At 36.6% G+C, this 16,566-nt stretch overlaps 1 protein-coding gene across 1 annotated transcript in view; it reads right to left on the bottom strand.

The window, feature by feature from the left end:
• Positions 1 to 151: 151 nt before the first annotated feature.
• Positions 152 to 16,566, bottom strand: part of arrb2b (arrestin, beta 2b) — a 37,513-nt gene continuing 21,098 nt past the window's right edge. Inside the window, exons 2-15 of the mRNA XM_079605344.1 lie at positions 12,319 to 12,349; positions 11,630 to 11,690; positions 9,886 to 9,930; positions 9,521 to 9,717; positions 8,990 to 9,049; positions 8,082 to 8,149; positions 7,627 to 7,762; positions 6,826 to 6,910; positions 5,700 to 5,772; positions 3,851 to 3,988; positions 3,573 to 3,656; positions 3,404 to 3,480; positions 2,621 to 2,675; positions 152 to 2,532 (exon numbers count right to left, since the gene is read on the bottom strand). Coding sequence (XP_079461470.1) covers positions 2,439 to 2,532; positions 2,621 to 2,675; positions 3,404 to 3,480; positions 3,573 to 3,656; positions 3,851 to 3,988; positions 5,700 to 5,772; positions 6,826 to 6,910; positions 7,627 to 7,762; positions 8,082 to 8,149; positions 8,990 to 9,049; positions 9,521 to 9,717; positions 9,886 to 9,930; positions 11,630 to 11,690; positions 12,319 to 12,349 — 1,204 coding nt within the window. The 3' untranslated portion in view covers positions 152 to 2,438. The remainder of the gene's footprint in view (positions 2,533 to 2,620; positions 2,676 to 3,403; positions 3,481 to 3,572; positions 3,657 to 3,850; positions 3,989 to 5,699; positions 5,773 to 6,825; positions 6,911 to 7,626; positions 7,763 to 8,081; positions 8,150 to 8,989; positions 9,050 to 9,520; positions 9,718 to 9,885; positions 9,931 to 11,629; positions 11,691 to 12,318; positions 12,350 to 16,566) is intronic.

The following is a 16,566-nucleotide window of genomic DNA, read 5'->3' on the forward strand; positions in this document are numbered from 1 at the left end:
AAACTTGAGATGTTTATGCATTTTTTGGAAAAAAATTCCCCTATAATGATCTGCCTTTACTCGAGTCGCAGAGTTACACATGGGCATGGCAGACCATAAATAAGTTTTACCTCTCCCTAATTTTTTTTTAAAAATAATAACATCTTCCAATCGAATTAAAATACATTTTATTGGCTAAAATGGCATTGCTTATATTTGAAATCATGTCAAAAAACAAAACAAAACAAAAAAAACCTAATTTATTCAGCCCATCAAGTTTGAAGTTTGGACACATTTGACTGAATTTATGTTCTTCATGATATTAAAAACATTGTGATCTTAACGTGGATTACTTGGAATTCAATCTATAGACAAATAAAAATGGCATATCAACTTATTTACAAAACAAAACTTTAAAATGTTTGAAACTGATGGGCTGGATAAGAACTTTTTCAATAAACAATTCAGGATGGACTATATTTTTGTATATTTCACAAAACAATTAAAAAAAATAACAATCATAAAGAATATGTCCTTTTACAGCTTTGTGGGTCTAAACAAGTGATGTCAGTAAAAAGAGAGGTACAAATCTAGCGGCATAACGAATGAATAAGTAAAAATAGACACTTGAGTGCCAGTCTACATGAAATGTTAAACGTGACAGTGCCTTGTAAATTAACATACAATTTCACTAATTTATCAGGTTCCTTTTCAAGCTTTCATTATTACAGAAATTGGATTTAAAATAACATGTCCCACATTTTTAGTGATTATAATTAATATAATTGTTCTCAACAACTGTTGACTTCAAGGTGTTTGTGGGTGTTATTGAGTACTCAAATTGGTTGGATAATGTGGGTAGCGCTAAAGTTACCGGCCCAGCTTGATTTCAGAATTCTGCACTAATGACTCTTAAAGTTATAAATGTAATACATATACATTTAGAAAAAAATCCCATAAAATAATGCTAAAGCATTTCATATTCTGCAGAAAAAGACAAAACCAAGACAGACATGACCTCTTCTTCAACTGAAGAGCACATAAAAAGGCACATCTAAAGCAAGTATGCACACTGGCATGGTTGTATGGGTGCTTTAAACAAAGCAATCCTTTATTTTAGAGATAGCTTTTTGTCCTTCAACGGGAGCTCCACTTTGTTCACTGCAAAATGTTACTTCCTTGTACACATTGTAACATAAGTAAATTTGCCATTGTTCAGTAGTAAACTATGTAGAATGTCATAGGAATGGGCTGATCCTGGGAGAACGAGATAAAAAGTCAAATTTCCTGGAAATCATGCTATAAATGCGATTTTAAAATAACCATCAAAATATTTCTGGCAGTCCAATGGTTACATCAACAGTTTCTGTGAACTAAAACAAAGAATTAGCATGTGATTTTCAACCAAACTGAGCTTAACTTACAAGCAACATTATAAATCATCACATTTTGGCAAATAAAGTTTGGCAGGCACAAATAATGAGGAATTACATTGTGTGTGTGTGGCACATACAGAGCATGTCCCTGTCCTCTTGTTGTATCTACAAGCTAATTTCACACTGAAGACTTGTAGCAGTGTATACATTCTACAACTCAACATGTGAAATAGATGCTAAAATTTACAATAAGAAACCAGACACTTGTGTCCCAATGCACTTTGCCAACTATTCTTTCACTAAAAATGCCACGTCCTTAATTATTCGAGTATTGCGTGCACTATAAGTGCACAGAAAAGTGTTACTACGTAGTCTTGTATGATATGTATACATTTTACATAACTATAACATAAAAGCTGCTGAGCATGTATGGATGAATTGGATTAAGGGTCTAGGAAAGTTGAATAAAATTAACACCAAACTCAAGTTCCCTATGGTGTTTTGGAACAGTGTATGTACTGTACAATGAAATAACATAGAACATATATCATAATTACATAGCTATTAATGCCCACTTGATATATAAGTGGGAATATGATGACAAAAAAATTAAAGGAAACAAAGGAAAAGGTAAAGAAAGAATGAATCACCCCTGAATCAAAGGACCCTTTGCCCACCAATAATACATTGATGTCTAGATGACCCATCTAACATCAGTTTCCTCCCGTTCCTCCCTCAATCATTCTAACAAATAAGCACCCTAGTGAAGTGGTTGATATGACCAGAGAAACAGAGGCCAATTAAAAGACCACTTCACAGATGCCAAAATGGTGTGAAAAGGAGCCAAAAGACAAAGAAAAGAAAGAAAGATAGAAAGAAAGAAAAAAAGAAAGCTCTGTAGATATCAGTAAGTGCTCCACTTTATCAGATGGGCCCAGTGGAGCAGAGGTATAAGAGTACTGGCAGGTTGACACCCTTCGCCCTTCCTTACAACCTCTGCACGGTGTCGTGTGCGCACGTGTGTGTCGTGTGCGCGCGTGTGTGTGTGTGTGTGTGTGCGCGCGCGTGTGTGTGTAGGGGCCGTTAGCAGAAGTGGTCGTCCTCTTCATCTTTCATTCCCTTCAGCCTGAGCCTTGCAAAGTCCTCAAACACAAAGTCATCATCCTGTGAGAAATTACTGAAGACAAAAAGAAATGAGAGTTATGTTATGGAAACACACATAAGCAAGGATCTCATACTATGAAAGAGACACACAGCTAACTCACTTTGTTTCAAACTCTATGAGGTTGGCGTCCACAGGGGTATCTGTCTCTGGCACAGCTGTGGAGGACACAGATTAGAAAAGAAAAAACAATTATGAAAACTGTGCAAATGGAAAAGCATGTAAAACAATGTCCAAATCTTCAAGATGATATGACACATCTTTGATATGACTCAAAAGTGAACCATGCTACAAGTATCATGTTCACAGCTAGCATGGACGATGCTAGTTTATAGACGCTCATATTTTTATATACACATATTCATATATAATGATCCATAAAATTCTTACATGTTTAATTAAAACTACTCTGCATAAATCTAAGATAATAATAATAAAATCAATTAATAATCAAGCATTAATCATTTAAAAAACACAAATAAAACAATAAATACTAATTTATTAATTAATTAATTATTATTATTGTTGTTGTTGTTTGTATAGTCTAATGATTATTTAGTTATTGTCAAAAACCAGGCAATAAATAAAAAAAAAAACAATAAAATACCAATTATCAGAGATTTAAAGAAATGTATCAATATACTGTATATAAAACATATTTCTATATTACTAAAATGTATTATAATAATAATAATAATAAATTATTATTTAGCTGTTTTATTATTTCAAAAAAGCAAAAATATTAGTTATTAGACATTTAAACATACATTTAAAAATATTGTATCAATAATATAAATATTTACAAAAATGTTCACACACACACACACACACGTGCACACGCGCGCGCACGTAAATATGTTCACAAAATGTCAAACTGGGATGTTACCTGACTGCGGTCTAGAGTTGGGCTGTTCGGAGGGCTTGGGGTGCATCAAGACAAAAGGCAGCTCCACTGACACATCACTAACAACAGACAACGTGTTTGGATTAAGTCTTCTGACGCTCTCTACAAATATAAATTCTGAAGTATTTCTGTATCAAAAGGACATACTCACCCTCCACGAGACACCACCAGCTTGACTTTAACTCTGTACGACACCAAGATTCCCAGGACCTCCTTATTGGACACATCCTTCACTCTGTAAGCACAGGGAAACACATACTGAGCACACAGAACTGTTTGAGAGGCTTATAAAGTGGACACATGGGTTAGGTTAACTTTAAAGGCACTAAAACTCAAAATGTACTAAAGCTTATACTGTATGAATTGCTCTTTTTTCTGGCAGCATGTAAAAACAAGCATGTGATGCACTGTCAGCTGAAGGCCACTTACATGGTACTGGAGGCCAAGTTGGTGTCTTCATGCTTTAGCTGTCCATCCAGAGCCAGACCCCTCTTCTCTCTGTTATTGCACAGTGTGGGGGTGAGTGTGTACACCTTACAGAACGTGGAACTGGGTGACACCTGGTCACTGAAGACGGTAAAAACACGAGAGAGTGAGTCTTGTGCTTCACGCATATCAGAAAAACAAGCATTGACTATATTGTGTAACAATTATATTAATAGATTAATCTTCAGTACTAGAAATTGGTTTTAAAAAAATGAAAATTGTGGCAAAATGCATTTTAGGATAATTTTAGGATTAATGGGAGGTACAATTGTTCTATGGTGAGCAGTGTTAACGTTAGGCGAAAACTATTACAGTCAACTGAAATTAATGAGCTTATAAATAAAATAAGCTTATAAATAAAATAAGCTTAAGTACTAAAAACTCAAAAAAAAAAAAAAAATATATATATATATATATATATATAAAAAGAGAAATATTAATAAAAAAAACAGTATATAATACTAAAGCTGTCAGACATATTACATTTAAGGACACCTGGTTCAGTGTTCCCTGTCAAATAATAGAGACATGTCTGTGTGCCGATCCATAACAACCTCAAACAGCACCTTGCAGATCATTAAGCAGCACTTCGGCTGAGTTTTGAGAAAGAAAAACTAGTTTGACAAACCGTAAAATGTAATTTATGGGGACATAAATGCTTCAGGATTAGAGATCAGGAGAACATATGGTGAGGAAAGGAAAGACAACAAAAAAGACAATAAAAAAAAAAGAGGAAAGAGGAAGAGACATATACAAGGATCTATAGTATGCTACCCATACATGATTTGTTTTTCTGAGAGGAAGTTATAAAAGGGAAAACGCCTGGGTCATTCAAGGTTGACGCTAACAAAATAGTAACTAGCCGTCGATCTCATTGGTTTCAAATGGATGAGCGCAAAAAAACAACAGAGCACGGCTGACTGAACAGCTCCGGATTGAAAAAAAGCCTAAAGAACAGCTACGGCCCTTGTTTTGGGGGGTGAAAGAGCAGCGCGGTCTCATCTTGCGGAGAGAGGGTGGAGAAAAGGGTCCAAGAGCCATCATCGACAACTAGGGATGGGCTCAGGGTCACGGGAGCCAGAACGGACAGTTAGATATGAGACTCACCATGATGAATGTCGACCCACAGACTTGCTGTAGGTGTCGTGGGAGTGAAGAACCACATCAGTAACCTGTAGTACTGAGAGAGAACAGTCTTTGTCGTCCTATCAGCATTAAAAAACTAGTGACTAAGAGGCGAGATCGGACCATCATGGGGTTGTCAGCAGCGGCATGAAGGGATCAAGGCATTTGGCATCATGTCAAATGAGGGATGCTACTGTAAAATGTCTGTATAACCACTACAGAAAGGTTGAGAAGGTCACAGACCGGTCCAACTTGAAACTATTAACAAGGGAGTAACTTTTGGGTGTTTGGCAGGAAAAATAGCAAAAGCTGTACAGGGGAGAATGAACTGGAGTTTCCACGGGGCGGTTGGTCTCACAAACATGGCTTTAGCTTTAGCAACAACAGAGCTTGATTAAATCGGTGAGGATATGACGGAGGCACCTGTACAGTAAACATTAAGTGCTATAAATCTGCATTGAACACATTCCTACTTCACAGCAACGAAGGCATTGAGGAAAACAGGCTGCGCATGAAGTGATGGCATGTAAAATTAGAAGTAAAACACAAAATGGGCGAGGGGAAATGATAACAGAAGAGATATTATGAAAAGATGACGGAGGACTCAATTTGAGGGACAGAGAAGAGAGAGAGAGAGATGGAGAAAGTGGGACGGAGGGCTACTCACTCGGCTTCTACCTGAGCCACAGGACATTTGTACTGTGCGGTGCTGAACAAACAGATATCGGCATACTGTCGCACTGTGTGGAGAGAGCAGGGATACACAGCAGGGTTACCAGGGGCGGGAGGATGCACAGATGAAACAAACACACGAGAAAAATCACAGACAGGACAGCTGACATTCACACTAAACTACAGAATGAACACATCAGCAAAAGAGGGCCTGAAGGGTAAACTTGAGAAAAAACAGCACAAGGATAGAAATACACTACCTTTCAAAATTTGTGGGTCAAGAAATAACCGTAATACTTTTTATTCAGTATACATAATACATTAAACTGATCAGGAGTGACTGTGAAGACATTTATAACGTTACAAAAGATTTCACTTTCAAATAGTTCAAATACTTTCTAGTCTCTAAAAAAAATCCCATCACTGTATAAGAAATGTTTCTTGATCACCAAATCAGCACATTAGAAAGCACATGTCTGAAGGATCATGCGACAAAAAAAAAAAAAAAGTATATTATAAGTATATTAAAAATATATAAATTCAGCATTGGTGAGCAAAATAAACTTCTTTCAAAATCAATAAGAACATCTTGTTAACCCCAAACTTTCGAATGGTAGTGTACCAGATTATATATATATTTTTTTAAATATCCAGTAAATCTATTTAGTAAGCATTAATAGATATTAAACATCTGGTTTGACTGAGAAATGTCATTACGGAAATAAATGAAGTCGTGAGCACCATTTCATGCTAACCTTTGATACACAAACTATAACCACAGCACAGAAAAAGCAGCATTTCAGTGCAAACACACCTGTGAAATTATGTCACAAATGAATAATGAAATGGATTCATTGCGAAGTAAACAACATTTATCAGCAGTAAACATCTGTGAGTGCATATGAGACAAATGCAGGACAAAAGCAACAGGAAAGGAAAAGGGGAAGAGGAAAGCTAAAGGATTTAAGATAGCTGATGTTAGCAATTCTAAAGGCAACTTTAAAACATAAAAACAAACACAAGCTAAAAAATAACATTTAGTGTTTTTACTTGTAAGTTGTAAAGCATTGTATCATTTCCTCTTAATACATGTAATAAAAACGATTAAATGTTCACCTCACCAGAGATTTTAACTCGTTTAACTGTTTTGGTGGAGTTGTTGGTGACATGGACATTGACACTGATAGGTTCACCATGGTAGTAGAGCTGAGAAGGAGAAGAAATCAAATACTTTTTAATAACTGTGAATTGCTTAACATAATTTGCTTAAATTGCACATTTGTTCTTTTACACACTTGACACAAACCCGCCTCCTCTTCCTCACTCATTCGCTTCGCGCGCACCACTGATCTATATAAATGGCGCTCTTATAAAGCCGCCTCTCAAACACCTCGCGAGTACCAAATTTACTTCTTTTTCATGTCTTATTGCGCTTAAATGGTCAAATACATACAATACTTATGTCAAAATGCCCATCTTCCTGAGTAATCATGTAAATACAATCAGTTTTGGAACGTAAATAGTTGTGAGAAAAACGCATGTTGTGTTGTGTAACAGTATATTGGATCCGTGCATAAGCTCTTAAAGTGACAGTAGCCTAATAAACCTGCTGCTTCAGTCAATCAAAAGAACAAAAGACTCTTGTCTCTTGACTGAATAACTTCTATAACTTGAATTGTAAGTATTCATCTGCATTTAATTTTTACAATGGACACTATCCAGTGATTTGGAACATTTGATTATTTTGTGCTATCGTGCGCAAATTATTTATTCGTATTTTATTATTGACTGTTATTTTTTGTAAATGTAGTTCAACGTACGGTATATGTTTTCCCCGTGGTATCGGAAAGCGAATATCGATATTTTTCAAGGTATCGTATCAAAGTTGGAGATTTCAGTATTGGGACAACACTAGTTCACACCTCTTTGTCTAGCGAGGCCTCGAGGTGAAGGGAGCGGTCAGACATAAGGAAGCTGCGTGTGGTCTCCACCATTGGCTGCGGCCCAGGCTTCTCTGGAGCATACTGCACCTTACGAATGACCAACCGCACAGAGTTCCTGTTAAGCAGAGGCCAGTTAGACACAACTTCTGCTGTACTGTCATCGCAAAGAAAGAAAACACTTCTCCCTCTGAGTAAATATGTGCATTACAATTCAAAAATGTGGGGTCTGTACAATGTTTGGAAAAGAAGTCTATAATTTATTTGATGTAATTTATTCCTGTGATTGCAAAACTGAATTTTCATTGGGTGACTGGGTGGCATCACTGCACTGCTGAATAATATTTCCAATATATTGTACCTGATAAGTCAACTGGCCACTCAATGTATATAAACAGTTAAAAAAGAAAAGAAACTCACAAGGAGCAACACTTTACCGTTTGTGAGTCTTCTCCTCCACAGTTTTAGCACAAAATGCCCTGACTTCAAAGTCAACACCACATGCCTATGAGTCAAAATACAGAGATATATTACCACTGAGAAAAAAGAAAAAGAAAAGACATTTTAAACAATGTGACACATAAGTGTGCATTACTGTAGCTGAAGGACAGCTTGGTCAAATAGTCAGTCATTAAAGTCATCATGTTGCGACTGTCTTTTCTTCCTTAATGTGACGTACAGTACTGTGCAAAAAGGCACGTTAATATTTCCCATTTAAAAAAAATGGTTTTTAGCCAGTTATTTATATCATTTGCTGTAGCGTATCAGTAGGAAATATCAGTTTACCATATGATCTCACCATCATCAAATTCGTCTGGGGTTACATGAAGAAACAGAAAAAAATGAGATAGACTAAATCCAGAAGAACTGCGGCAAAGTCTCCAAGACACTTGAAGAAACCGACCTGCAAATTTACCTGAAAAACTATGCACAAGTGTACCTGCACAAAGCTTTTTTAAACACAAAGGGTTGTCATATTGATAAATATTAGTTTGATTTAGTTAATAAATCTCTATTTATGACATGATATTTAAAGCATCCTCACTTTATAGCATTTAGTCTGTCTAAATTTTTTCTGTTTCTTCATGCAATTTTAGATTAACTGGCTTAAACCCTTTTTTGTGTGCCTAAGACTTTTTCACAGTACTGTATATCTGAGTGAAACTATCTCGAACAAGAACATGTAGTGCGGGACTTGATTTTGTCCATCGGGACTTGATTGTATCGTTGGATTGTTGTGGTGTGCTATTGCTGTGATCTCATGTGAGTTACAGGTTGTCCCACGCTCGTGTCAGTAAACACATCATCAGAGAAAATATTATAAAATATAATGATATGTCATTACCTTTCCTGTGTCCTCTGGGCCGGGCTGTAGAGTCACTGAACAGGGAAGGTTCTGAGGAATCTTTTCAACAAATAAAACGACTTTAGTAAAATAACCTGGTCACAATCAAGAAAATCATTCAAACAAAGTGAATATCATTTAATTTGTCGTGTTTCACAAGACAGTTTTCAGTAAATTTGAATGGGTCTGTAAAGTTGTAACTGATTACTGTGCTGTGTAAAGGCCAATTCACACTGCACCAACAGACGGCAACAGACATTTTGTCGGGATTTGTCAGATCTGTCTGTTACCCCTGTCAGTTGGCGTCTGTCGGAGCTTGTCTGTACTGTAATCTGGTGATTGTCCACGTTAGTCTGTGCTGTCAGTGCAGTGCGAATTGGTCTTAAAAAGGTATCATCAAAGTTCTAATTTGTTTCACTCAAGTTATACACTGAATAAAAACACATATGTACAGCTGAACATTACAAATACTGAAATGTGTAAGTGATAAAAAAAAAGAAAAAAAAGAATAGAGTAAAAGTTAAGAGTCACCGTGAAGTTGAACGGGTACGCGTTCTGGCCTAGCTTCTTGAGCAGTCTCTCCTGTAGCCGACTGAGCGGTTTGCGCTCCTCAGGCAGAGGGGGAAAGGCCTGGAAACTGGAGATGAAGAGATCCTTTCGGAAAGAAAGGCCCAGCACGTCCAGGTCTTCACGGCCATATCGGAAGGCACACGTCAGAGTCACAAACACTGGTAAAAAAAAGCCACAAAGTACAGAGGAGAGAGACAGAAAAAAAAAATATGGTTAATCTTAATAATTAAGATTATTTAATGTTTAAAAAAAAAAAAAACAAGCAAGTGTGTGTGTTTGCAAGAAACACACAAAAAAAATGGAGATACAGTAAATCAATGTGTTACCTTTTCTGTCTTTTAGGTATTCTGGGTCAATCAAGAGCACCCCATCTAAAGTCAGACAAAATACAGTGAGCGAATAAGAAGAGAGAGAAACTGCAAGAAGTCCCAGTATAAAGAGTACATAAGTACTGGCCCCTAAAAAAAAAAAAAACTTATTTTATATTTAGTTTTTGAACTACTTTGAACTTGTTGCCATAAAAAAAAAAAGATACATGTGCTAAACAACGTGCGTGATGGTAGTGGCTAAAGACTAAAAATCTGCCTGCACATGTACATAAATCAGTCATTAAAAAAGAAAAAAAAGTAGATTCTCACAAGAAGAGGCACTTCAAAAGAGTCCGCACACTCCACAGAAGACGAAAGACGTCAGAAAGCGAGATAAAGTCAAGTGCTTTTACTGAGAAAAAAGGCAAACGTTTCGGTCACATGCGACCTTTCTCAATGCCAAACTCTCACAAGAACACATTCTGGGTGAGCGGCCCTAAATAACCTCAACTGCAAAATGTTCAATGATTAGCCAATAAAACCTCCAAAAGACACTTTTGTCCATTTATATAAAGTCTATTTAAATTTAATGATTTACACAACTGCCAGAATAATGTCTTTGAAGTTAGAACTATCTTCATTTGGTGGCATAGATTTATTCTCAGATATAAACTGTGATTTATATGATGAATTAATCAGTATATCATGTAATTAATTCGATTTTTTTTTTTACATTTGACAGCTCTTAATTTACCATTTTCTAGAAAAACTGAAAAATTTCACTTTTAAGACATAGGACACATAAAAAAGGAAACGCTAATGTTGAAAAGTGTGGGTAAATAAGATTTAAAAAAAGAAAATAAATTAATACTTTTATTGAGCAAGAAAGTATTACTGGTACATTGATCAAAAGTGACAGTAAAGACATTTATATTGAAACAAAAGATCTATTTTTCAAATAAATTTGGTTCTATTGAACTTTCTAGTTATAAAAGAATCCTGAAATAAAAACTGTATTACATTTTCCACCAAAATATTATGCAGCACAACGGTTTTCAACATTAATAATAATACATGTTTCTTGAGGACCAAATCAGCATATAATGATTCTGAAAGATCTTGTCAGCTTTGTGAAAATAGTTATTTTAAAAATTGCAATACTATTTAAGTGTTACTGTTTTTGCTGTATTTTTCGGTCAAACTAATTCTGCCTTGGTGAGCATAACCAGACTTTTTATAAACATTTTTTAAAAATCTCACGGACCCCAAACTTATCAACATTATTGTCGGTCTTATTCTTTCAGCTTCCACAGAGATTTGGATAGAATCACAGTCATAGAGACCATTAACACTGCTATATAAGCGTTATCTTGTACAAGATTACCATTAGAATATGTAATACACCTGACAGAGATAATCTCCCCACACAAACGTAATAGGAGAAACGTCTATATCTCACAGAATGAAGTCTCCTGTGACCGGCTGCCATGCAACAGGGAGAGAGAGACGTTCCCTCAACAGGGGGGATATGAAGAGAAACCAAAAATCTCAGAGTAACATAGTTACTATAACATTATAGCAGGTAAGTAGGTAAAAAAAGCATTACATAGGTAATTAAACCCAGTGTATGTCCATTAACATTAACTGACTCTACAAAGACGCAATCCTTCAACAAGAGCAAACAGATGTTACCAAGGCATGAAAGGAAGTCGATTGGTTCAACCAAAAACTCCCAAGATGTGGGAACTCCCATCTGACTTACCTACAGGATCCACGTGATCTAGATGATCCACAAAGTCCCTCTTCCCCAAGTATACTGTGAGCTAGAAAGAGGAAAACCAGAGACATGTTTGGGAAAACAGCACAAGTTTGAACTTGCTACACAAAGTTCCTAGAGATAACGCAAAACGCAAGCAGTGCCTCTATCAAGGAACTCACATACACACACAAACTATTTAACAAACGGCCTAAGGCATGCCACACTAACCCCTAGATGATCTACTCCCTTCCTGAAGACAACCCTTCTAGACGGCGTGATCTCCAAACACACATCCTCCACATGCAAAACACTTTCCATTACAGAGAACAAAGGAGAGAGATGAGATGAGGGGATGGAGAAATTAGGTAGGAAGGCAGCAGCAGGGTGGAAATAGCCCGAATGCAAGCCGAGAGAAAGAAATTATAGAGGAAATAATGCTGTGATAACCAACACTAAGCGGATAAAGAAATAGTCAAAAGGAAGAAAGAAAAGTAGAAAGAACAAACAAACAAATAAAGCGTTTAAAGACACGTATACAAAGGCTATTAAAAGGAGCTTAAAGAAGTGAACAGGAAGAGAAAACTCAGATGGATAGAGAATGAGGAAAGAGAAGCAAGAGAGAGATAGAGGAAAGGAAAAGGTCCTCTGAGACCAATGAAGAGCACACCTTCTGACACACTGGGGAATCTTACCTTGCAGTTGGGGCTGGACTTCTTGAAGACTCTGTAATGAGGGGAAAGAGAGAGAACGTCAAATTAAAACCAAATGTATTTAGCAACAAGAAAAGCACATTGTAGGATGAAATGAAGTTCCACTGTCTGTTTGAAGTTTACTGTTTGTGTGGAAAGTTGCTATTTCAGAAAGACCATGGTGATGCCAAATCCAGGAAATCAGAAAGGCTGTGTATTCGAAAGGAAGGCCAATTCATACTATTCTGCAATGTGTGGAATTCAACAGAATATGAAATATCACTTTCAGTGTTAGTTTTTTTCATCCATTAAGGGTAGAAATAATTATGGGGATAAGAGATACTGATTTGAGATGAAACCGTTTTAAAATCGTACCGGTTTGTTAACAGTGTACAACACAATAGTCGCAAAATGGCAGCAGCTGCGTTTGAATGAAACAAGAGAGTCATAATTAAATAACTGTACAAACAAATAGATTTGACTTGTTTTGATATTTTATTAGCTCACCAAACGCAAAACTTCCACGAAGAAAAAAACTTTCCTAGCAAGCGTATAGTGCTGCTGACTTCAGTAACTCAGATGAGCCTGTGTTATCAGTTCCCAGTTGTTATCGGAGAATAACATACTGATGGATGGTGCGATTGACCAATCAGAATCAAGTATTCAACAGAGCTGTGTAAAAACGTTAGTTATGCATTAACTATTTAGTGCTATGATGAACACCATTACGAATACAAAAATCTGAATGGCTGTTTAAAACATTTAAATACTGCTCAGAAACAGAAAGTAGCACAGCTGCTTTGTTTACGGCTGCATTTCTGCTGCTCCATAAGTGCTATCTGCGGTCAGAGAGTGAGTGTGTGTTTACATTCAGCACGTCTGCTTCACCCGTTACACCACGCGCTTCTCATCTGTGTTGGGCTTCTTTACATCAGAGTGCACATACACTCAGTTGATGGAAAAGTATTCTTAAAATTCATTCTAAAAATCGGAATAATTCATAATAAATAATTGTTCACTGTATTTTAAAGTGTCCATGATAACAATACCGTGCATGTTGCCATGTTCATGTGATGTATTGTATTACCGTATATCAGCACATGTCCAGTTACAAGAGGGCTGCTCACCAGTAGGCCTTACTAACCCTACATTTATTAGGAATAGTTTAAACTGAATTTTAAGAATGGCGGTCTTTAAAATTGAAAAATAATACTCCTAATAATAATAATTATAAGCCCTGGATGGAAGCGACATGCCCAAAAACAACAACAACAACTATTTAAAATATAATACAATTTTCCATGTGGTGACAAATATGTGGAAAATTCCTCACATTAGGGGGAAAACACTTGTATGCCCACAGCCCAGTAAGAAACATTATTCACCTGCCATTAGCAGGTGTGGTAAAAAGTTACATTTGATCCCCTTATCCAGGGTATTACAAGGCTTAGAAACATTGGAAATATGAAAACCAGTGACCACCTGTGGTTAACCAAAGCAATTACCCAAATATTATCTGTGGTTACATGGGCAAACACACTGAATCTTTTCCCTGGGACTGAGAGAGACAGAGAAGAAGAGAAGAGGGACAGAAAGGGCAGAAGCTGACAAAAGGAAGGAAAGAAAGAAATGATTCTGCAAACAGAAAGCAGCTGGACAAAAGGAAGGGGAAAAGACTGAGGCGGAGACGGACAAAAGAAGAACATAAAACAGTAAATGGGATAAACGCAGCTGCCCAGAAAAAGAGGGAAAGTAAAGAGTTAGAGAGCTCACAAAAGAGACTGTAGGTGTCAGTGACTCATCTGAATGTTGGAAAATATGAAATAGACAAAGACTGAAACATGAAAGAGTAGCTAAAACATAAAGGGAGGATAGAGAGAGCATGAAGAGAAGGCAGATAAGAGCAATATAGTATTTTCACAAACAAAGAAAATCATTTGTCATTCCAAAACATATATGACTTTCTTCAGTGGAACACAAAATGAAACATTTTAAATTGTCCTTCTTTCCGATGTTATTACAATGAAATCTGGAGAGTTAATACAAAATGCACCATAACAGTATCAGAAAAAATATATAAAATATGATATTTCATATTTCATATTCACACCACACAGACAAACGCCAACAAACAAGTTGGCTGTTAGATTTAAGAGTTTTATGAAAAATAACTCATGTTCACACTGCCCCAACAGACACTGACAAACGCTGATTGAACATGTTCAGTCGAGTGAAACAAACCCCGACCAACGCCAACAGGGATAACACACTGATCCAACCAAACCCAACAAACGTGTTTGTTAGCGTCTGTCTGTGTGGTGGGAATCAGCCTTTATAAAGTCAAACAACAGCTTTAGGTGAGGAACAGATCAAATTGTTGTTATGATGCAATATGAAGAGTCTCATGGAGCAATTTTATGATGCTTTTATGGTGTGCTGCTGTCATTGTGGAGCTTGACAGGCCGAGATCTTATTCAATTTCATTATTTGGAAAAGAATGGCCAAGGTATTTGCAATATTTTCATTTACCCAGAGAAAAATAAATAAAGTCATACAGGTTTGGAACAACATGAGTTTGAATAAATGATAACAAATTATATTTTTGTGCGAACTATCCCTTAAACCAATTCCAAGTAAAATATAAATAAACCTAAATAATTGTTTAACATGTTTACTGAAAAATCTAATTTTATCAATACTTAATTTCTCAAAGCATGTGATCAGCAAAGGATAAAAATTCAATACACAATCTTTTCTTTCTTTAATATTTTTTTTTTAAAATAATTTAAATAATAAAATGTATATTTTAAATGCTAAAATGTTTCTATTATTATTCAAGTTATACATTTTTTTGTCTTGCTAATGCATCTCTGGTTAATTCAACCAAAGTGAAGGATATGAGATAGTAGATATGTTGGAGATAGTCCCCAACCCTCACATTCTTTAAATGCAAAAGTACTGCAAACTTCACTAACCCATCACTTTCAATAACAATTTAGTGTAAATATGTACTTTTAATTAATACTGAGAAAGAATGCAGCAGGAAAAGGAAGAGTGAAACCTCACTCTCAGCAGGAGGTGACCGCGTCAGCAGCGGCCGAACCTTCAGCACAGGAAGACGGGAAAACACACACCAACTGACACATCCACTGACCCCTCGAAACAATACACGGGTTACATGCGCAGCTCACATGTCCACTAAACACTTGACAAGGAATGCTTGAGTTTATAAATGCATATGTGTTTCTTGAGTGAAATCGGATTATGGGCGTGTCTGTGATGTCATAAGTATGGACAGCATATGAGAGGAAATATTCTCACCCTGCTCTAAGAGGAGTGGCGTCCCAGAGCTCCATCTGTTTCGAATGATGAAAAATAACAGCATGTGCTTTCTCCCTCTTTATTCCTTTCCCTTCTTTTTTAGAGTCTCTCTCTCTCTCTCTGAATTACCGTCCCTCACTTCATTATGTCATCTATGCATCCCAATCCAAACCTCTTTAAACAGCCTGTTCTCCAAGGGGTCATCAGGGTTTGGCTGCCTAGCATGGCCCTGCTGGCCACTGATCGGAGATGCTGGAACTACGTCATTATGTGGACAAAAGATTCTTTCACCAATGACCGCTGCAAAAGCAGACGTGTATCCTAACAAAATACATTTTTGGCTAACAGTATATGTATATAGCGCAAATATATCATAGTTGTGGAGAGCCATTAAAAGCCCTAAAATGATCCGTTTCTCTATCAGCTGTATTTCTTTTTAATTAGTCATTTAGTGAAGGGCTTGTGATGGTGTGCCTACAGCGGTGTCATGATGTCATTTCCTTCAGCTCCAGTGTAATTAGCCACATAAAACGTATGGCTCAGGTGACTGGCTTGGGGGGCGTACTTCTAATAATAGATTAATAAAACTATCCAAAATGAGTGCCTATGAGCAAAAAATTAAAAACGAACAAACCATATGTTTGAATAAAAGGTATCCAGAAATGAGTGTCTATAAGAAACATGGCAAGCAAGCAAGAAAACAACAACTAGCTAACTAAATAGCAAACTAACTAAGTAAACAAACTATGAGTGAGTGAGTGAGTGAGTGAGTGAGTGAGTGAGTGAGTGAGTGAGTGAGTGAGTGAGTGAGTGAGTGAGTGAGTGAGTGAGTGAGTGAGTGAGTGAGTGAGTGAGTGAGTGAGTGAGTGAGTGATGTTAGTTAGAGAGAGAGTGTTAGTTAGTTCAGAGAACTGCTTTGAACTGACAGCA

Source organism: Phoxinus phoxinus, assembly GCF_949152265.1.
Source record: "Phoxinus phoxinus genome assembly, chromosome: 2".
Classification (NCBI taxonomy): Eukaryota; Metazoa; Chordata; class Actinopteri; order Cypriniformes; family Leuciscidae; genus Phoxinus; species Phoxinus phoxinus.